This window comes from Oncorhynchus tshawytscha, unplaced genomic scaffold (assembly GCF_018296145.1).
Source record: "Oncorhynchus tshawytscha isolate Ot180627B unplaced genomic scaffold, Otsh_v2.0 Un_contig_2591_pilon_pilon, whole genome shotgun sequence".
Taxonomy (NCBI): Eukaryota; Metazoa; Chordata; class Actinopteri; order Salmoniformes; family Salmonidae; genus Oncorhynchus; species Oncorhynchus tshawytscha.
In genome coordinates, this window is record NW_024609749.1 from 1 (window position 1) to 22233 (window position 22233).

General features: G+C 41.5%; 3 protein-coding genes across 3 annotated transcripts in view; 1 reads left to right on the top strand and 2 right to left on the bottom strand.

Annotated features, from left to right (window-relative positions):
• Window positions 1-6: 6 nt before the first annotated feature.
• On the top strand, window positions 7-1973 carry LOC112242125 (GTPase IMAP family member 1-like). Its single transcript, XM_024410091.2, has 3 exons — window positions 7-495; window positions 596-675; window positions 864-1973. The coding sequence occupies exons 1-3, from the start codon at window positions 167-169 to the stop codon at window positions 1436-1438; spliced, it is 984 nt and encodes a 327-aa protein (XP_024265859.2). The 5' UTR covers window positions 7-166; the 3' UTR covers window positions 1439-1973.
• A 2597-nt stretch (window positions 1974-4570) lies between these two features.
• LOC121845714 (N-acylneuraminate cytidylyltransferase-like) overlaps window positions 4571-22233 on the bottom strand; it is a 47886-nt gene continuing 30223 nt past the window's right edge. Inside the window, exon 8 of the mRNA XM_042317552.1 lies at window positions 4571-5718. Coding sequence (XP_042173486.1) covers window positions 5504-5718 — 215 coding nt within the window. The 3' untranslated portion in view covers window positions 4571-5503. The remainder of the gene's footprint in view (window positions 5719-22233) is intronic.
• Window positions 6485-21798, bottom strand: LOC112240998 (N-acylneuraminate cytidylyltransferase). The gene is made up of 7 exons (XM_042317553.1): window positions 21256-21798; window positions 18727-18869; window positions 17688-17843; window positions 14627-14757; window positions 14180-14274; window positions 13563-13736; window positions 6485-6491 (listed from the first exon to the last, which is right to left on the bottom strand). Exons 1-7 carry the CDS (start codon window positions 21474-21476, stop codon window positions 6485-6487), a joined length of 927 nt encoding a protein of 308 aa, XP_042173487.1. The 5' UTR covers window positions 21477-21798.

A 22233-nucleotide genomic window follows, 5' to 3' on the forward strand; every position in this document is an offset into this window, starting at 1 on the left:
AAAGAAATCTGCCTCGAAGAGCGTCATTGGAAACCATCTCCTGAAGAATCAAGTTTTTACTGATGATACAACAGAATGTCAGCGCGAGGAAGGCACATCCCATACTGTTATCTACACCCCAGATATTGAAGAAAACCATCATCCAAACCAGATAATTATTGATTGTATGGCACTTTCATACCCAGGCCCTCATGCGTTCCTGCTTGTAATTGAGGAAGGACAGGTAATACAAGATGAGGTTGAAAAGCAAGTTAAATGGTTAGTGAAAACCATTGATAGATCAATCAACAATAACTTAACACTTGTGTTACCAAGCAGTCACAACCCCAAAGTGATAGACATGCCCAAATTAAAAATCTGCACAGCTAATGATCTGGACAAACACTTGGCAGACTTAAAAAGTCCAGTTAAGTATAGCTACGACAGGTACTCTGAGGACATTGTGGAACACAGAAGCAAAACTTTGAGGGGTAAAAGAAAGGCTCTGGATGACAGGTAAAACCAAACTACATAAATGTAACTGCATTTAAAATGTCTCTGTTCTAAAGTTGTCAAGACTAGTAAAGATGTGATTTGTCATGACTGCATACCTTAGTTCCAGAAAGAATCACAAACTTGCAGACAGAGGGTTAGAAGATGGCGCTTCCAGATCTAACAATCACACTGAAATATATGGTAAGCCCTTGAGGGGAGTTTTCATAATACCAGGGTTTGGGGGATTCCATAAAAAAATCGAATTAAATTCCCTCTCTTCAATTCCAATTTTAAGTAAATAAAAAAATAGGTGGATTAAACATTACGGCTTTGGATTTATTCTATAACATTATTTCTGTTTACTGTCTGTCTTGATTGTCCCTCATCAGGTGGAAGTCCCCGCAATTCAAGCAATACGTTGGACATCGTGCTCCTGGGACAGACAGGATCTGGAAAGAGTGCTAGTGGAAACACAATCCTTGGAACCAAATGTTTTGCATCATGTGCAAGCGCTTCACCAGTTACTAGAGACTGTCAGGTCACAGAGAGTCATATGTGTGGGAGGCAAGTGAGGGTCATTGATACCCCTGACTTCTTTGATGAAGCTATTGACCTTTCAGTTAGAAATGAACAGATTGAGAAATGCAGACAACTCTGTCAGTCTGGTTCTTGCGTGTACTTATTGGCCATTCAGGTTGGCCGATTCACAGATGGTGAACGAGATATATTACATAAATTACAAAATGTTTTTGGCTATGACATCATTGAGAAAATGATTGTCCTCTTCACTCGTGGAGAGGATCTAAAGGACAGCATAGAAGAATTCCTCACAGCTGCAGAATTCCATCTCAAAGATATGGTTCAGCACTGTGCGGGCACATACCATGTGTTCAGAAACAAAGACCACAATGAACAGCAGGTTAAAGAGCTGATGGAGAAGATCAGATGCATTTCTGGGCCATGAGGGGGGGGGGGGGGAAACAATCCATATTGCAAAAGTTGTTTTTGTTCATGTTGTCAAAGATTAATTAAGTGTCCCCAATTATTATTTTAGGGCACATGATTAGTGTGAGCAATAGCTCTAAAATGTAATTGATAATAAATGTGATGTCTTCAACTTTAGCTATTGAACGTTTGAGTGCATTTGTTCTATATTTAGTTTTGCAGTACATTGCCACTGCTGATATTTAGATGCATGCTTAGTATAATTATTTTTTAGTTCTAAATGTTGACTTTAATTGCATGTTTAAAACATAATCAGAAACTTTGTTTTTGGTGGAAGATAATATTGTGCAATTCATGTTTAATTAATTTAACCAATTTGTCACAAGAAGAAGCTCAATTTCTTATAGAAGGAAATTAAAATGAAATTGTAAATCAAGTGTTCATGTCAGTACAAAGTGAAACTGTCTGGAAATCACTGCCCAGAAGTGTGTGAAGGAAACATGCAAATAATATTTCACTTAATCATACTAATAAAGTGTTTTATTGCAATATTTTCACACATTTGAGCCTTGATTATTTACTGTTATACAGTAAATGCTCAGCCAATATTTTCTATATGAAAATTAAGTGCAGGATGGTAACTTAAAAGGGCAGAGAAAGCTAAGCTTGAAAGTATTCATCAATGGAGAACTAAGGATTCAGTGTAGCAGGTAGCTAGCTCATTATCTCGGAGGTAAAGGTGAGCCAGATTGCGGTGTTTGCCTTTAGTGCTTGATAAGGAAGCGCAACAACAGGGCTGTAGACAGCTATATGCTTTATGTTTGGGATCTGATTAGATCTTCCACTGAGTCCTGAATAGCCCCCCAATACCACCTCTACCTGTTGATTGACTGTCACACTGAAGCATTGAGGAGTCTTCATTGCCATCACGATACACAGATCAAATGTTTTTGCTATGTCATCCATCAAACACAGTTTTGACTTGAAGTACAACTATTGACTTTTACTAGTAGATTGGTAAAGATAATTAACATAGCAGGTTATGAAAAGGGTTAGCGAACATTGTCCCATATGCATCTTGAACATGGAAATATGTATTTTCCTCTTCAGAGGACAAATATATGTTTTGCTTTTATATAGCTTTTCTGCTACATATACATAGTGGTGAGAAAAAGTATGAATTCTTTGGATTAATCTGGATTTCTGCTTGAATTGGTCATACGATTTGATATGATCTTCAGCTAAGTCACAACAATAGACAAATGCAGTCTGCATAAACTAGTAACACACAAACTACAAGTTTTCATGTCTTTTTTGAACACACCGTATAAACATTTACCATGCAGGGTGGGAAAAGTATGTAAACACTTGGATTTAATAACTGGTTGACGCACCTTTGGCAGCAATAACCTCAACCAAACATTTTCTGTAGTTGCGGATCAGACCTGCACCATGGTTAGGAGGAATTTTGGACGAAACTGTTTCAATTCATCAATATTCTTGAGATATCTGGTGTGAACCGTTCTCTTGAGGTCATGCCACAGGATCTCAATCAGACTGAGATCAGGACTCTGACTGGGCCACTCCAGAAGGTGTATTTTATTCTGTTGAAGCCATTCTGTTCTGTGTTTGGGGTCATTGTCCTGTTGCATCACTCAACTTCTATTGACCTTCAATTGGCAGACAGATAGCCTTACATTCTCCTGTAAAAAGTTTTGATAAACTTGCAAATTATATTTTCCGTCAATGATAGCAAGCTGTCCAGGCCGTGATGCAGAAAAGCAGACCCAAACCATGATGCTCCCTCCACCGTACTTTACAGTTGGGATGAGGTTTTGATGTTGGTGTGCTGTGCCTTTTTTCTCCACACATAGTGTTGCATGTTCCTTTCAAACAACTCAACTTCAGTTTAATCTGTCAACAGAATATTTTGCCAGTAGCGCTGTGGAACATCCAGGTGCTCTTTTGCGAACTTCAGATGTGCAGCAATATTTTTTTTTGGACAGCAGTGGCTTCTTCTGTGGTGTCCTCCCATGAACACCATTCTTGTTTAGTGTTTTACGTGTCGTAGACTGGTCAACAGAGATGTTAGCATGCTCCAGAGATACTCTGAATGATCGGCTATGAAAAGCCAACTGACATTTTACTCCTGAGGTGCTGACCTGTTGCACCCTCGACAACCACTGTGATTATTATTTGACCATGCTGGTCATTTATGAACATTTGAACATCTTGGCCATGTTCTGTTATAATCTCCAACCGGCACAGCCAGAAGAGGACTGGTCACCCCTCATAGCTTGGTTCCTCTCTAGATTTCTTCCTAGGTTTTGGCCTTTCTAGGGAGTTTTTCCTAGCCACCGTGCTTCTACACCTGCATTGCTTGCTGTTTGGGGTTTTAGGCTGGGTTTCTGTACAGCACTTTGAGATATCAGCTGATGTACGAAGGGCTATATAAATAAATTTGATTTGATGTCTCAAGGCTTAAAAACTTTTGAACCTATTTCTTCCCTTTCATCTACACTGATGGATTTAACAAGTTACATCAATAAGGGATCATAGCTTTCACCTGGTCAGTCTGTCAAAGAGAGAGCAGGTGTTCATAATGTTTTGTACACTCAGTGTATATACTTCATTTCATTAAAACTAAGACAATTAAAAAGTACTGACTGTATTTGTCAACACAACCTGTAGTAATATAAAAACCCAAACTACACTGACCTGACAACCTGTAGTAATATAAAAACCCAAACTACACTGACCTGACAACCTGTAGTGATATAAACCCCAAACTACACTGACCTGACAACCTGTAGTAATATAAACCCAAACTACACTGACCTGACAACCTGTAGTAATATAAACCCCCAAACTACACTGACCTGACAACCTGTAGTAATATAAACCCCAAACTACACTGACCTGACAACCTGTAGTAATATAAACCCCAAACTACACTGACCTGACAACCTGTAGTAATATAAACCCCAAACTACACTGACCTGACAACCTGTAGTAATATAAAACCCCAAACTACACTGACCTGACAACCTGTAAAAAACATTTCAGTCTGAGCCAAGTGCATGGAAGTGAGTAAATATGCTTCTTTCTAGAACTCCAGAGAAAGTAGAGAGATGTCAATAACCTTTATTGTCACTTTGCCTAATGTTTGGCCCAGGCATGAGTTCAGAGGGTTTGTCTGATTGATAGAATGCAGTTTAGAATACAATATCCTCAGTGTCAGTCTGTTACTGCTTTCTTGTCAGCTCCTTTTTTTTACATGACAATGAATGACAAGGGGATGTTCTCAATTGCATATTCCTCGAGTCCTTGTCTCCTTCTCAAAAACCATTGAAGGAGAAGGTCAGAGGGAAGAGAAGGAGACGGGGAGAGTGGGTGCGAGGAGTATGCAATTGAGAATGCAACTCTTCCAGTTTACATGTGAAGTTTAGAATGTGTTTTTTGGTGGGAAATTATTATTCTTGGTAAAAAAAACACTCCAGGTCATGAATGTCTAAAACTAGATAGAAGGGATGTAGAAATTATAATGGATCTATAGATTTTAAAATATCTGCACTTTTTCTGGCCCAGAAATTGATTTGGACAAACAAATCAATCCCCAAAAAATCTGTTTGGCCCTCAAGCAGAAAAGTTTGCCCATGACTGCTTTAGAACACATTCTACAGTTCAGAATGGATATCTGTGACTTTAGAACACATTCTAGAGTTTAGAATGGATATCTGTGACTTTAGAACACATTCTAGAGTTTAGAATGGATCTCTGTGACTTTAGAATACATTCTAGAGTTTAGAATGGATATCTGTGACTTTAGAATACATTCTAGAGTTTAGAATGGATCTCTGTGACTTTAGAACACATTCTAGAGTTTAGAATGGATCTCTGTGACTTTAGAACACATTCTAGAGTTTAGAATGGATATCTGTGACTTTAGAATACATTCTAGAGTTTAGAATGGATCTCTGTGACTTTAGAACACATTCTAGAGTTTAGAATGGATCTCTGTGACTTTAGAACACATTCTAGAGTTTAAAATGGAAATCTGTGACTTTAGAACACATTCTAGCATTTAGAATGTATTTCTGTGGATGCGGTCCTGTTCCATCTGAGACTTGGCCTTCTTCTTGAGCAGCAGGATGTGTTCAGAAAACTCCCTCACAGCCCCCAGGCCTGCAGCATTGTGGCAGGAGTATTTAGCAACGTTGATCGCCACCACTGGGGCGTCCCGGGGTACTGCACTCAGCCCAGCAAGGTTCAGACAGTCAACATCTGGTGCATCATTACCTGTAGGAGGGAGAGATGGAGGGATGAAATGGAGGTGTGAGATTCATTTGTATTTTATTTTAAATCTATTTAAGTGTCCATACAGTGGTTATGGAAGTATTTTAAGAATGATCTTGGACTACAGGAAAAGGCGGGCCAAACAGGCCCCCATTAAGAAGATTTAGCATGGGTCCCCAGATCCTCAAAAAGTTCTACAGCTGCACCATCGAGAGCATCGTGACCGGTTAATCACCGCCTGGTATGGCACCTGCTCGGCATCTGAACGTAAAGTGCTACAGAGGGTAGTGCGTACGGCCCAGTACATCACTGGGCCCAAGCTTCCTGCCATCCAGGACCTATATACTAGAGGAAAGAGGAAAGGCCAAAAAATTGTCAATGACTCCAGTTACCCAAGTCATAGACTGTTCTCTCTGCTACCGCACTGCAAGCGGTACCAGAGCGCCAAGTCTAGGACCAAAGGCTCCTTAACAGCTTCCACCCCAAAGCAATAAGACTGCTGAACAATTCATCTATTTACATTGACACCCCAAACAACATCAATACTGATACAGGGAACACACAGGGAAGTAGACAGAAATAGGGAAGGCAATCAACAAATGAAAGGAGTCCAGGTGAGTCCAATGATGCGCTGCTGCGCATGATGGTGACCGGTGATGAAGTGCAGGTGTGTGTAACAATGGTGACAGGTGTGCTTAATGAAGGCAGTCTGGCGCCCGAGAGGGAGAGCGGGAGCAGGCAAGTTATTTAATCAGTGAAGAACTTACAATCACTTCCTGGCAAGAGATAACGGAGGGATGAGAGGAGATAAATGGAGAGAGATGAAGGGTTGAGAAGAGAGAGAAATTACCACTGTAGCCAGGTTTTGTTTCACAAGTGTCATTTCGCAATGAATTTGTCTACTTTCAACTTTTTTTTTTTGATAACCTGATTGGACTACATTTTATTTAGGAGGAATAGGCCTGAGTTCTAGAGACCTACAGAGCTGCGTTGTGTGGATGTCACACTTCTCAGTAACAGAGGGGGGGTCTGGCGACGGGTGGGGGACAGTACTTATCGAAGGTAAATCTGAACCACTTTCAGTTCAACTCTTTTATGCCTGAATGTACGCAAAAATTAAGAGAATTCAATGTTTAGACTTAATGCATCATAAAAATATTGATATTGCATTTATCCAGGAATCTCATTTGCGAGTAGGGAATATTCATCGCTTACAGGACAAGGTGTATAACGTTGCTGCTTCGACTAGTGGAGCCTCTAAGTCCAAAGGCGTTGTTATTTTGATTAAAAGGAATATAACTTTAGTTATCGAAGAGACTAGCGAGGATACTTCAGGCCGCTTAGCTTCCATGTACACGTCTATGGCAAGAAAGTAGCATTTGTGTCCATCTCTGCACCCACTGTTTTTGAGGACAGCTTTTCCGCTGGGCTTACCAATATATTGTTATCACTTTCAGAGTATGAATTGGTCATAGGGGCAGATATGAATGCAGCTTTCGATCTCAACCTTGATAGATCCACACATTAGTGTGGATGACTAAAGCATCATTAGTGTTGAATGGAATGACGGAACATCTCAGTATCTCTGTGTGGCGAGTTCAGAATCCGGGCATCAAAGATTATACCTGTTCTTCTGCATATCACAAATCATACTCTAGAATTGATTGTATTCTATTCTCACACACTCTAAGTATGTGCGTCATGCTAATATAAATATTGCCTGCGATGCTTTCAGATCATGATCCCCTGGTTACCCAAGTGGATGTGAGCTTTAAGGTAAATAAAACAAAACATTGGCGTTTTAATACGACCCTTCTTCAAAACGTATTGTTTTTGGCTAAATTTCCATTTGCATTCTTAGCAAAAACAAGGACTCTAGAAGACCCCAGGTTTACATGGATGGCTACTACAGGGTTTATCACAGACTTTACATCTTATGCTTCTGACCTCAATAAAGCCAGGAATCATAGAATCAAGTTATTGGAGGAAAAATGTCAATAATTTCAACAAAACCTGAAAAGGAAATACTCAAATAATGTCAGCAATGATTTGAGGGTGGTTAAACTGGAACTGAATGGTTTATTAAGGAGGAGAGCTGAGTTCATGCATAGAGTGAGGCAGAACTATCATTTTAATGGGAGCAAACCAAGCAGGCTTCTAGCCTTAAAATTCAAACAAAGTGAATCTATTCAATCCCTGTTTTTAAAGGCTTACTCTCTGATCCACAGGAAAGTAATGCAACATTTCAGTCTTTTTACCAGGAGTTATATACATATTCTATCCAGGTTGAACCAGACAAATGCAGTTTTTAGATCATCTTGATTTGCTCGTATTGGAGGAGAAGCCATCTGTGGATCTGGGCCGAACCATCTCATTAGAGGAACTGGAGTCAGCACTGAAAGGTGCTAAAAGGGGAAATCACCTGGCCCGGATGTCATTCCACCTGAGCTGTTACTATAAACCACCTGTCCCGAATGGCATTCCCCCTGAACTGTTACTATAAATTACCTGTCCCGGATGGCATTCCCCTTGAACTGTTACTATAAATCACCTGTCCCGAATGGCATTCCCCCTGAACTGTTACTATAAATTACCTGTCCCGGATGGCATTCCCCCTGAACTGTTACTATAAATTACCTGTCCCGGATGGCATTCCACCTGAGCTGTTACTACAAATCACCTGTCCCGGATGGCATTCCCCCTGAGCTGTTACTACAAATCACCTGGCCCGGATGGCATTCCACCTGAGCTGTTACTACAAATCACCTGTCCTGGATGGCATTCCCCCTGAGCTGTTACTACAAAGCACCTGTCCCGGGTGGCATTCCCCCTGAGCTGTAACTACAAATCACCTGTCCCGGATGGCATTCCCCCTGAGCTGTTACTACAAAACACCTGTCCCGGATGGCATTCCACCTGAGCTGTTACTACAAACACCTGTCCCGGATGGCATTCCACCTGAGCTGTTACTACAAATTACCTGTCCCGGATGGCATTCCACCTGAGCTGTTACTACAAATCACCTGTCCCGGATGGCATTCCACCTGAGCTGTTACTACAAATCACCTGTCCGGATGGCATTCCACCTGAGCTGTTACTACAAACACCTGTCCCGGATGGCATGAGCTGTTACTACAAATTCCCGGATGGCACCTGAGCTGTTACTACAAACACCTGGCCCGGATGGCATTCCACCTGAGCTGTTTACAAACACGGATGGCATTCCAAAACACCTGTCCCGGATGGCATTCCACCTGAGCTGTTACTACAAATCACCTGGCCCGGATGGCATTCCACCTGAGCTGTAACTACAAACACCTGTCCTGGATGGCATTCCACCTGAGCTGTTACTACAAATCACCTGGCCCGGATGGCATTCCACCTGAACTGTTACTACAAATCACCTGGCCCGGATGGCATTCCAACTGAACTGTTACTACATTTTGGGGGAATTTTAGGACCAGTATTATTGGAGTAAATTCATTAGGCCATCAACAGGTTTTTTTTTCATGAGTATATTAACTCTGCATTAATCTCTCTACTGCCAAGGAAAGGGAACGATCACACAGACTGTGCAAATTATCGTCCGATATATTTATTTAATTCGGACCAAAAATTGTATTGAAAAGTATTAAAAGTATTTGGATAAGTTGATTCACATGGACAAGTCAGGTTTTGTGAAAGGTCTCCTTGCAGCTGACAATGTCAGACGATGAATGCATGTAATACATGAAGCACAACAGCTGGACACGCCGTGTGCTGTGCTGTCTCTAGATGCTGAGAAGGCGTTGACAGGCTTGATTGGCAGTACTTGTGGGCTGTTTTGGAGAAATTTGGTTTGGGAAAGAATTTTATTGATATGGTTTGTGTGTTATATACTAACACTGTTGCTATGGTTTCTACTAATGGCGTACACTCAAGTCCATTCCCTATTTTTCAGGGATGTAGACAAGGAGATGTCCTATCCCCAACGTTATTCATTTAGTCGCTAGAGCCTTTAGCCCAACATCTAAGGCAGACTGTAGTGGGGCTTCTCCTATACTGATTACATCCTCCTCTCATACCATATCACTATATGCAGACGATATTCTCTATCAAAAATTCAATCTCCTCTTTAATTATCCACATTTGAAAAATTCAAATTGCTGTCCGGATATAAAATAAATTGGACAAAATCAGCATTAATGTCACTGAATGAAGCGGCCAAAAAAGAAGGAAGGAATGAAGGAAGGAAGTTGAACGGGATTTAACAGTTTGGGAGAAGTTACCAGTGTCGCTTCCATAAAGATGAATGTGTTTCTACGTATTAGTTTCCTGAGCATGATGATCCCACTCCCTCCACCTGTAGGCTATTGGGGAAGGATTGATAAACGTATACGTAAATACCTTTGGAATGGAAAACATCCAAAGATTGGGTTTGAGGTGTAACAATGAAAGAAGTGTCATGGTGGACTTGCATTACCAAATGTTTGTATTTACCACCAGTCTTTCCAGTTACGCCCACTTAGATCATGGTTTGATCAGTCTACATCAGTCTTTCCAGTTACACCCACTTAGATCATGGTTTGATCAGTCTACATCAGTCTTTCCAGTTACACCCACTTAGATCATGGTTTGATCAGTCTACATCAGTCTTTCCAGTTACACCCACTTAGATCATGGTTTGATCAGTCTACATCAGTCTTTCCAGTTACACCCACTTAGATCATGGTTTGATCAGTCTACATCAGTCTTTCCAGTTACACCCACTTAGATCATGGTTTGATCAGTCTACATCAGTCTTTCCAGTTACACCCACTTAGATCATGGTTTGATCAGTCTACATCAGTCTTTCCAGTTACACCCACTTAGATCATGGTTTGATCAGTCTACATCAGTCTTTCCAGTTACACCCACTTAGATCATGGTTTGATCAGTCTACATCAGTCTTTCCAGTTACACCCACTTAGATCATGGTTTGATCAGTCTACATCAGTCTTTCCAGTTACACCCACTTAGATCATGGTTTGATCAGTCTACATCAGTCTTTCCAGTTACACCCACTTAGATCATGGTTTGATCAGTCTACATCAGTCTTTCCAGTTACACCCACTTAGATCATGGTTTGATCAGTCTACATCAGTCTTTCCAGTTACACCCACTTAGATCATGGTTTGATCAGTCTACATCAGTCTTTCCAGTTACACCCACTTAGATAGGAATGGTTTGATCAGTCTACATCAGTCTTTCCAGTTACACCCACTTAGATCATGGTTTGATCAGTCTACATCAGTCTTTCCAGTTACACCCACTTAGATCATGGTTTGATCAGTCTACATCAGTCTTTCCAGTTACACCCACTTAGATCATGGTTTGATCAGTCTACATCAGTCTTTCCAGTTACACCCACTTAGATCATGGTTTGATCAGTCTACATCAGTCTTTCCAGTTACACCCACTTAGATCATGGTTTGATCAGTCTGCATCAGTCTTTCCAGTTACACCCACTTAGATCATGGTTTGATCAGTCTGCATCAGTCTCTTGGAGAACTATTGAGGAAGAACTTGTTTCACCTACTAGATTGCAAGATGAGTTATTCTCTGGTATATCTAATAAGAAATGCATATTGTATTTTGGTCCGATCATTTCTAATACAATAGAGAATTTTAGGAAGGTTGAGATGTTACTTTTATTGGTAACTTATTTTGCATCTCCTATGGCATAACAAGGCTATTACCTCCGGTAATAAACCGTTGGAGTCTAGAGCCTGGTCTGCAAAACTTAATGATGGTGTTGGAGTTGTGCCTGGCACTACTACCGCAAGGCACTACTAGTGTGTACAGCCCAGTACATCACTGGGGCCAAGCTTCCTGCCATCCAGGACCTCTATTTTTTATTTTACCTTTATTTAACTAGGCAAGTCAGTTAATGAAAATAACAGTGAGTTTACCCTAGGAACTGTCCAGTCCAGATCCCTGGGAATCATGGCTTTGATTTTGTCCTTGCCCAGCTCGGGGATTTGATCTTCAAGCCTTTCAGTTACAAGCCAGGGCCTTAACCACAGGGTCCTCACCTGGATCCAGGATCACCTGGAGGAGACAGAAAAAAACAAATGTCTATGCTCTGCGTTTTGTATGGGAGCTCTGTTTTGTATGGGTGCTCTGTGTGTTGAATATAAGCTCTGTTTTGTATGGGTGCTCTGTGTGTTGAATATAAGCTCTGTTTTGTATGGGTGCTCTGTGTGTTGAATATAAGCTCTGTTTTGTATGGGTGCTCTGTGTGTTGAATATCAGCTCTGTTTTGTATGAAAGCTCAGTTTTTTTTATGGAAGCTCAGTTTTTTTTATGGAAGCTCAGTTTTTTTTATGGAAGCTCAGTTTTTTTTATGGAAGCTCAGTTTTTTTATGGAAGCTCAGTTTTTTTATGGAAGCTCAGTTTTTTTATGGAAGCTCAGTTTTTTTATGGAAGCTCTGTTCTATGTATTGTACAGACTGAGTGTAAGGAGGAAATATCAGTTCATATTCAGTATAGAGTGATTAACACAATGTTTAACATACAGTATTTAGAGTTCTGTAATACAAATCATTCCCAGGTTGATGGTCACTAGACTTGATAGTGAATGTTATGGATTATTGTCTTATCTGTTGATAGTGATTGACACCAGACTGGATGTACAAGGTCTGAGGACACACTGATTATTCACTGTTGTATTGTATTGACATTGTGTGTGAACTCGGTTGATTCTGTAGCAGCTGGACAAGTCACTGCCTTTTGTTTTGTCTTCCTACAAGCCTCTGGGCTGGTGTTTATCTGGTGCTGTCTGATAGGATATAAAGGACCTGTCTCCAAGAGGCTGGTGTTTATCTGGTGCTGTCTGATTAGGATATAAAGGGCCTGTCTCCAAGAGGCTGGTGTTTATCTGGTGCTGTCTGATTAGGATATAAAGGGCCTGTCTCCAAGAGGCTGGTGTTTATATGGTGCTGTCTGATTAGGATATAAAGGGTCTGTCTCCAAGAGGCTGGTGTTTATCTGGTGCTGTCTGATTAGGATATAAAGGATCTGTCTCCAAGAGGCTGGTGTTTATCTGGTGCTGTCTGATTAGGATATAAAGGGCCTGTCTCCAAGAGGCTGGTGTTTATCTGGTGCTGTCTGATTAGGATATAAAGGGCCTGTCTCCAAGAGGCTGGTGTTTATCTGGTGCTGTCTGATTAGGATATAAAGGGCCTGTCTCCAAGAGGCTGGTGTTTATCTGGTGCTGTCTGATTAGGATATAAAGGGCCTGTCTCCAAGAGGCTGGTGTTTATCTGGTGCTGTCTGATTAGGATATAAAGGGCCTGTCTCCAAGAGGCTGGTGTTTATCTGGTGCTGTCTGATTAGGATATAAAGGGTCTGTCTCCCTGTTGCAACTTGTAATAAACCAGAATGATTTTTGATTGACTGCTCTCCTTTTTGTTCACCTGGAAATTCATATTACAACATAGACAATACAACCTAGACATTACAACATAGACAATACAACCTAGACATTACAACATAGACATTACAACATAGACAATACATTAATTTGTGGTAGCAGTCGTTGTAAAAAATAAAGTAACACCTGTCTGTCACTGTTTGATCTTTTAAAACACAATGAATGAATCACCTGTATTCATCACATTATCTTTGCATCTCCACTCCCTCTCTCTGCAGTGTGTGTGTTCTATATGTTCTGTATCTGTACCTCCACTCCCTCTCTCTGCAGTGTGTGTGTTCTATATGTTCTGTATGTACAGTATCTGTACCTCCACCCCCTCTCTCTGCAGTGTGTGTGTTCTATATCTGTACCTCCACCCCCTCTCTCTGCAGTGTGTGTGTTCTGTATCTGTACCTCCACCCCCTCTCTCTGCAGCATGCGGATACCCATAGTATCTCTGGTGTTGACTGAGACCATCTCCTCTCCAGAGACAGAGATGAGGACGCGGCCGTCAGTCAGACAGCCGGAGACGTTACACAGCAGCAGACGCACCACCTCAGGCTTGTCCAGGCCAAAGTAACCAAACCTGGACAGGAACAACACACACAGGGAAATACATTTGGACAACCACTCCTCTGTGTTACAGCATTGTTCATTGTGTTGCTTTACCACAAAATCTAATTATATTTAAAGTGCATTCAAATAAACACTTTCAGAGAGAGAGACAGAGACAGACAGAGAGACAGAGAGACAGAGAGACAGAGAGACAGAGAGACAGCAGATTGTGTTGCTTTACCACAAAATCTAATTATATTTAAAGAGAGAGAGAGAGAGAGACAGACAGAGACAGAGACAGAGACAGAGACAGAGAGACAGAGAGACAGAGACAGAGAGAGAGAGAGACAGACAGGGAGAGACAGAGACAGACCGAGAGAGAGACAGAGACAGACAGGGAGACAGAGGTAGATCGGAGTGAATGACTTGAACAGAGAGTGAACTTGAAATTGTAGGTCATTGATTTCAGACTACCTCAGTACTCTCTGTTCTGCCACGGGCCAGTCGATATCCACATCAATATCCACACTATACTCTGGCAGCATCTCATAGTAAGCCCACTTCCCCCCCTGAGAAAGACAACAACACAAAGTGTATTTCTATTAGCATTCAAAACACCAGTTAACAATAGAATATCTAGTAGTATCACAGATCAGTCCATCTCTCGGCTCACATCCACTGAATGAATAAACGTTATTGATCCCCTGAGGGGAATAGGGTTCACCACCAGCAACAGACATACACATCAGGGCCTGTATTCATAAAGCATCTCAGAGTAGGGCTGCTGATCTAGGATCAGGTCCTCCCTGTCCATATAGACGTATTCATAATGATTGAAAAAAGAAAACTGATCCTAGACCAGCACTCCTATCCTGAAATGCTTTGTGACTATGGGCCCTGATGGGGTATAGTGCCAGTTACCTGCAGGCCTCTCTCTATCGTCGCTCTGGTATAAATGTAGAAAGATCCGTTCTCACACAGCTCTCCATCCCAGTCCTGTCTCCGGGGCCTGTTACACGGGTCTAAATTCAGAGGCTGGGTGGCTAAACTACCTGAACAGGAGAGAGAACACATAGTCAATGTTATAGGTTTTAACTAGAAACTAGACTACTTCCTGGTCAGGAGAAAAACTCATTTGTCTAAACACCCCTCATCTCTCTATTGTGATACACAGTGATTAGTGGTGGATGGAGTTACTTCAATGTAATGTGCTTGTGAAAGATACTATATTTACAGTTGAAGTCAGAAGTTTACATACACCTCAGCCAAATACATTTAAACTCAGTTTTTCACAATTCCTGACATTTAATCCTAGTAAAAATTTACTGTTTTAGGTCAGTTAGGATCACCACTTTATTTTAAGAATGTGAAATGTCAGAATAATAGAGATAATTATTTATTTCAGCTTTAATTTCTTTCATCACATTCCCAGTGGGTCAGAAGTTTACATACACTCAATTAGTATTTGGTAGCATTGCCTTTTCAATGGTTTAACTTGGGTCAAACGTTTTGGGTAGCCTTCCACAAGCTTCCCACAATAAGTTGGGTGAATTTTGGCCCATTCCTCCTGACAGAGCTGGTGTAACTGAGTCAGGTTTGTAGGCCTCCTCGCTCACACAAGCTTTTTCAGTTCTGCCCACAAATTTTCTATATGATTGAGGTCAGGGCTTTGTGGCTTTGTGGTGGCCACTCCAATACCTTGACTTTGTTGTCCTTAAGCCATTTTGCCACAACTTTGGAAGTATGCTTGGGGTCATTGTCCATTTGGAAGACCCATTTATGACCAAGCTTTAACTTCCTGACTGATGTCTTGAGATGTTGCTTCAAAATATCCACATAATTTTCCTCCCTCATGATGCCATCTATTTTGTGAAGTGCACCAGTCCCTCCTGCAGCAAAGCAACCCCCACAACATGATGCTGCCACCCCCCGTGATTCACGGTTGGGATGGTGTTCTTCGGCTTGCAAGCCTCCCCTTTTTCCTCCAAACATAATGATGGTCATTATGGCCATACAGTTCTATTTTTGTTTCATCAGACCGGAGGACATTTCTCCAAAAAATACAAGCTTTGTCCCCATGTGCAGTTGCAAACCATAGTCTGGCTTTTGGCGGTTTTGGAGCAGTGGCTTCCTCCTTGCTGAGCGGCCTTTCAGGTTATGGCGATATAGGACTCGTTTTACTGTGAATATAGATACTTTTGTACCTGTTTCCTCCAGCATCTTCACAAGGTCCTTTGCTGTTGTTCTGGGATTGATTTGTACTTTTCGCACCATAGTATGTTCATCTCTAGGAGACAGAACGCGTCTCCTTCCTGAGCGGTATGACAGCTGGGTGGTCCCATGGTGTTTATACTTGTGTACTATTGTTTGTACAGATGAACGTGGTAACTTCAGGCATTTTGGAAATTGCTCCCAAGGATGAACCAGACTTGTGGAGGTCTACAACTTCTTTTCTGGGGTCTTGGCTGAATTCTTTAGATTTCCCCATGATGTCAAGCAAAGAGGCACTAGTTTGAAGGAAGGCCTTGAAATACATCCACAGGTACACCTCCAATTGACTCAAATGATTTCAATTAGCCTATCAGAAGCTTCTAAAGCCATGACATCATTTTCTGGAGTTTTACAAGTTCTTTAAAGGCACAGTCAACTTAGTGTATGTAAACTTCTGACCCAGTGGAATTGTGATTGAATTATAAGTGAAATAATCTCTCTGTGTGTAAACAATTGTTGGAAAAATTACTTGCCAAAACCGACTTGCCAAAACTATAGTTTATTAACAAGAAATTTGTGGAGTGGTTGAAAACGAGTTTTAATGACTCCAACCTAAGTGTGTGTAAACTTCCGACTTCAACTGTACATATGTCACGGCCGTCGAAAGAAGTGAACCAAAGTGCAGCGTGGAGCGCGTACATTTTCCTTTTTATTTAAAATGACAACCAACAAAACAACTGTGAAGCTTACAGGGCTACGACGCCTCTAACAAAGTTAACTACCCACACTGAAAGGAGGGAAAAAGGGCTACCTAAGTATCATTCCCAATCAGAGACAACAATAGACAGCTGTCCCTGATTGAGAACCATACCTGGCCAAAACATAGAAAACAAAACATAGAATACACACCCCACGTCACACCCTGACCTAACCAAATAGAGAAATAAAACGGCTCTCTAAGGTCAGGGCGTGACAACATGTTAGTCATTTAGCAGACGCTCTTATAAACACAATCCATTATCATTGAGCATTAGCATCTTACATCAAGATATGATGGGTAGGTGTTTTCAAACACACAATATCTAGGGCACTAGAGTTTTTCCTGGCTCTGGTCACATGGTCAGGACAAACTCCTGACCCTAAAGTGAGGGACAGTTTTTCCTCAGGCACAGTGTAGTGGAAAATGTTATGTGCTGTACACATTGTGTTCTTTCTCAAGGTTGGCATGTTCTGTAAACTGTCTGACAATGAGAATTGTTGTTTTGTGTTATTAAGTTGCGATGTGCTTATGGTTTGTTCACAGGGTGTGAGTTAAGCAGAAGAGGACCTAGATACAAGATAACCTCCCTCACTCTCCCACCCTGATACTCATTCCTTGTATCTGTGTCTGCTTAGTCATGCTGAGGAGACTTGTTTGTGCCGCGGTATAAAGGACAAGTGAAGGGACTGACCCTTCAGATCTCCTGACAGACCTGAACATTAAGTTTGTTGGAACCTCTCCAGTTAACTGATAATAAGTGTAAGGTCCTAAACATAACACATGGCTGTCCTGTACCTCCTTTCTTCACCTCCTGACAGACCTGAACATTAAGTTTGTTGGAACCTCTCCAGTTAACTGATAATAAGTGTAAGGTCCTAAACATAACACATGGCTGTCCTGTACCTCCTTTCTTCACCTCCTGACAGACCTGAACATTAAGTTTGTTGGAACCTCTCCAGTTAACTGATAATAAGTGTAAGGTCCTAAACATAACACATGGCTGTCCTGTACCTCCTTTCTTCACCTCCTGCCAGCGGAAGTGGTGTCGTCGGACCACGGAGAAGACGGACGTGAAGCCCTGCTTGGTGATCATCTCCAGGGCCTCCTTCAGGTGGAAGGGGTGCAGGCAGGGAGACGTGGCCTGGATGTGACAGATCACCTCCACCTCTGGAGGAGGACAACACAACAGATATTTGATTTATCCATTATTTAATCAGGTAGCCACATATGATATGACACATGAATACATCTACATGGTTACTGTTGACATCTGTATCCATGGAGTAGGTCCCACTTCATTTGGATAGCACCCTATTCATGGGTTGTCTATAGCCGCTCTCACACAATCAACAATCTACCACCTGAAACTCTTAATACCAGACGTGCTTCTACATCTGCATTGCTTAGTCTTTTGGGTTTTAGGCTGGGTTTCTGGATAAGCACTTTGTGACTTCTGCTGACTAAAAAGGGCTTTATAAAGAAATGTGATTGATTGATTGATATGCAACACTTTCCTAGGGTTGGGATTAGGGTTATGGTATTAGAAATTGAATTAAAAGAAAACAGCATGTGAGCATTATCATGTGAGCAACTGTGCAGGGGGCACAATAACTGTCACTGATTGGCTGGAGAGGGGTGAGTCAGACCACACACCTGGTTTCCCAGACTGGTGTTCTCAGGTTCTGATTAAAAAGCAGGAAGGAAAAACAGCAGCAGGCTCTGCGGCCCTGAAGGTCGTATGTTTCAAGTGTCTCGGAGTTGGAGTGCTGATTTAGCTCATAGATCACAACAAATAAGACTACATGGACAGGGGGGACCTGATCCCAGATCAGTATTCCTATTCTGAGATGCTTGATACATGCCGTCCCAGAGCCTTAGCCAAGCTAGCTTGATTCCTCATGCCTCCCTCCTTGGCTCCTACTCAAAAGACATTGGAGCAGAAGATCTGAGGTTCCTCCACTCAGATCTCCTCCTCTACTGCATTTTGAGAAGGAGGCAAGGAGAGAGGACATGAGGAATCAAGGAAATACACTTGACATTCACCCCCTACCTGGGTTTAATCGGGCGAATTCCTGGATGGTGTCAAGAGAGCTGGAGGAGTCTTTGGACACCTCTGGGCTCCTGCGGTGAACCTGAGCTCCCCATGCCTTGGCTACCTTCTCAATGTCATCATGGTCAGTTGATACCCACACACTGGGAGAAAGAACGGAACAAGTTGATTCCTCAGGCTTTGTAACAAGTAGGCTACGTCAGTGCAATCCAGTCTTGTGTGGCCAAGCCCAAACCAGGGAGTTCATTCAGAGACAGTACACTAACTTTCAGACAAACAAAATAAGAATCTGACATGGGTATACATATTTATACAACAAACAGTTACTAATGTATAGTTATGACCAGGAGTTAAAGTAGATGTCATTTCTTCTCAGTATGGAACCTCCTATGTGTGAACTTGCGTGTACTAAAACAATGCATGGGCCTAACAGGACCGGTTCTGGACGTTCTGCTGCCCTAGGCAAGACAAAAACAATGGTCACTATCCCCCTAAACTAGAATAGTGTAATGCAGGGGTTGGCAATAGGTTTGGCCTTAGGCCAGTTTTTTTCTCAGCTAATAGTTGTAGAACAGAACATTATAGAGGTCCCATTCATGATTAAACTACAAATTAAACACATTTTAACACATCTGGTTACTAGGCTATATAATGTCAAAAACATATCCTAATATTTTCAATCTGATTACACTGCTAAAATCACTAATGTCTCTATTAAATTATTTTGTTATTTTCCTTTGTGCCTTGATTGGGGTAAAACAGCTTGCAGTCAAGACAAAATGTGACTCAGAAAAAGTTTCAAAAGAAAGGTGGAAATGCAAATAGAAGTGTCAGGGAAGAATGGACAGAGGAATAGGTTTTCTTACCATATTTCTCCTATATCAAACCAGAGTGTAATGTTTGCAACGAAACGGTTACTGTTTGCAAATCATTAAATATTAGACATTATGAATCTAAGCATGGTAGTTTCAAAAGTTACCTTTCCACCCAGACAGAGACCCCACGAAGTAGAAAAATGTAAGCTTTAACTGCTGGCTACTCATCCGTTGCTTAACTCAACAACATAATTGCTTCCCTAAAAGCTGCCTGGGTTTAAACATACTCTTTTCAGAAAGTGAAAAGCTCAATTAATAGGGATAGATTAGCCAAGTATCATTGTTATGGGGCAGAATAATGTGAGGTGTTAGGTTTTGTTGGATGTGCGTCTTGGTCAGTTTAGTTCGGGAAATGCCGTCCTGGTCAAAACACCGCTCTAGGTGTGCCGGTGTTGTACCGAAAATCTCCCCTCTGACAGAATTCTCCCCCCCCTGCGACTTACTTGCTAGTTGAGATTTTTGCTCTTCACCCCGTTGTCAGTTTAGCCTACATTTCACTGATTTTAGTAGCAGAAATCATTTTTGTCTGCAGTTCATTTTGTATTAGTCTATAAATAAATCTCTTTGTCAAAATTCGTCATCTCTCCCATGTCTTATTCGACTAGTGATTTTTCAAGTGTAAGGATAATAATTCAGCCATTGTTGTTCTGAAATGTTTATTGCTTGCCAACATTTGACTCCCTCCATGTTTAATATAACACACACACATTCATTATTCATTTTGGTTGCCTATCCTGATGTGATGTGCATTCTATAGAAAATATTTGACTCTGATGTGTACCACAGAAAGGATTTGACTCTGATGTGTACCACAGAAAGGATTTGACTCTGATGTGTACCACAGAAAGGATTTGACTCTGATGTGTACCACAGAAAGGATTTGACTCTGATGTGTACCACAGAAAGGATTTGACTCTGATGTGTACCACAGAAAGGATTTGACTCTGATGTGTACCACAGAAAGGATTTGACTCTGATGTGTACCACAGAAAGGTTTTGACTCTGATGTGTACCACAGAAAGGTTTTGACTCTGATGTGTACCACAGAAAGGTTTTGACTGATGTGTACCACAGAAAGTATTTGACTCTGATGTGTACCACAGAAAGTATTTGACTCCATCCACAAAAGTAAGGACATTAGAAGGGTGGGGGGATCCTGACAGGGGGGAGATTTTCGGCACAACACCTGCCATGGGTCCTAATCATATAGTTCTACTTAGAATCCCTATTAAAGATTTGTCATTTGACTTTTAAAATGTATTACCTTTTATTGTGGCATAAATACAACCAGTCATGATGTTTTCATCTGATTGTCAAACAATCATATTCAAAGGGCTCCTTTACAAGGCTACCTGCGCACCTTCATCCACCCGCAACATATTTCCAACCTCCAAACAGCGGTGAATGGAAAGAGAGACATATGTTACACAAAACACCAACAAGTGTATTGACATTTGGCAAGTCTTACTATACTTTCTCCCCTGGTTATGACAGATGCATCATAAACAGCATCGACTATCACTAATAAACAATAATAACATGCATTTGGTGCAGCTAACTAACGGTACTATTAACAAAGGCGTCAGAGCAAGTCCATATACCGTAGCTAGATTAGAAATACATTTGACCAAAATGTTAACTGAATTAACGTTACCTGTCAAACTGTTTGGAGTCCACTGCAGCTCTCAGAACCCATCCGATGAGGGGGACACCGGCGAGCATTTTAATATTCTTCAGGGGGATCCCCTTACTGCCTCCCCTCGCCAGGATCAGGGCTGCGATGTGTCTCTTCTCACCGCTGTCTTTAATAACCTTTGCTTTTCTGTCTCTCATATCTTCGATGCCCGATAGCGTACGTTTGTTTGCAGCAGCCATTGAAAGGATCAGTAGCCGGGTGGGCAGACAATAGTCTTGTAGCGGTAGCGATGGATAGCAGTCGTCTGAAGTATCTAGCACCTTGCTTTCTAACTCACTGTAACTAGCTAGCTACGTACTTAGTTTACATGACCTACTACGGTTTAAACTGTGTGAAGGAAATCCTACAAATGTTACATGTGCACAGTAAAAAAGAGGCGTAGACCTGCTAGCTTTACTCGGAGGTAATTTCAACAACGATTCATATTGATGCCATAGTAACAATTTCAGTTGAACTATTTACTGAATTTACTCTGGTAACGGGTTAACTGGCAAAGTCAAGGAAACGATGAGCGCGCTTCGATGAGGGGATTCGATTATCTGATCCGGGTTTCCCGGTCGGAGGAGTTTTAGCGGGTAAAACGTGATTGCGTTCATTTTGGAACCGGGCTACCTCCCGGGCGTGAGCCAGGTTCAAATGCCGTGTTCATGTGCCAGTCGGAACTATGAAACTCTGAAATGTCCGACTTGCAAAATGGTTGAACGTGGCAGGTGTATAACTACAACCAGATAGCAAGTCGGAAATGTCAGTTTCCTTGTTCCGATTAGTATGTGAATGCGGCAAAATCCGCTCAAAACCAGTGACAGGCTAGATAAAGCACGTAGGGGAATGAGTAGGATTCTGTGTTTTCACATGCAAAAGTCATTGCTTTTTTATTAAAAATGAAAACTGGTTCGAAAATTGGAACATGTATTTTATGGAAAAGAGATGTATGTT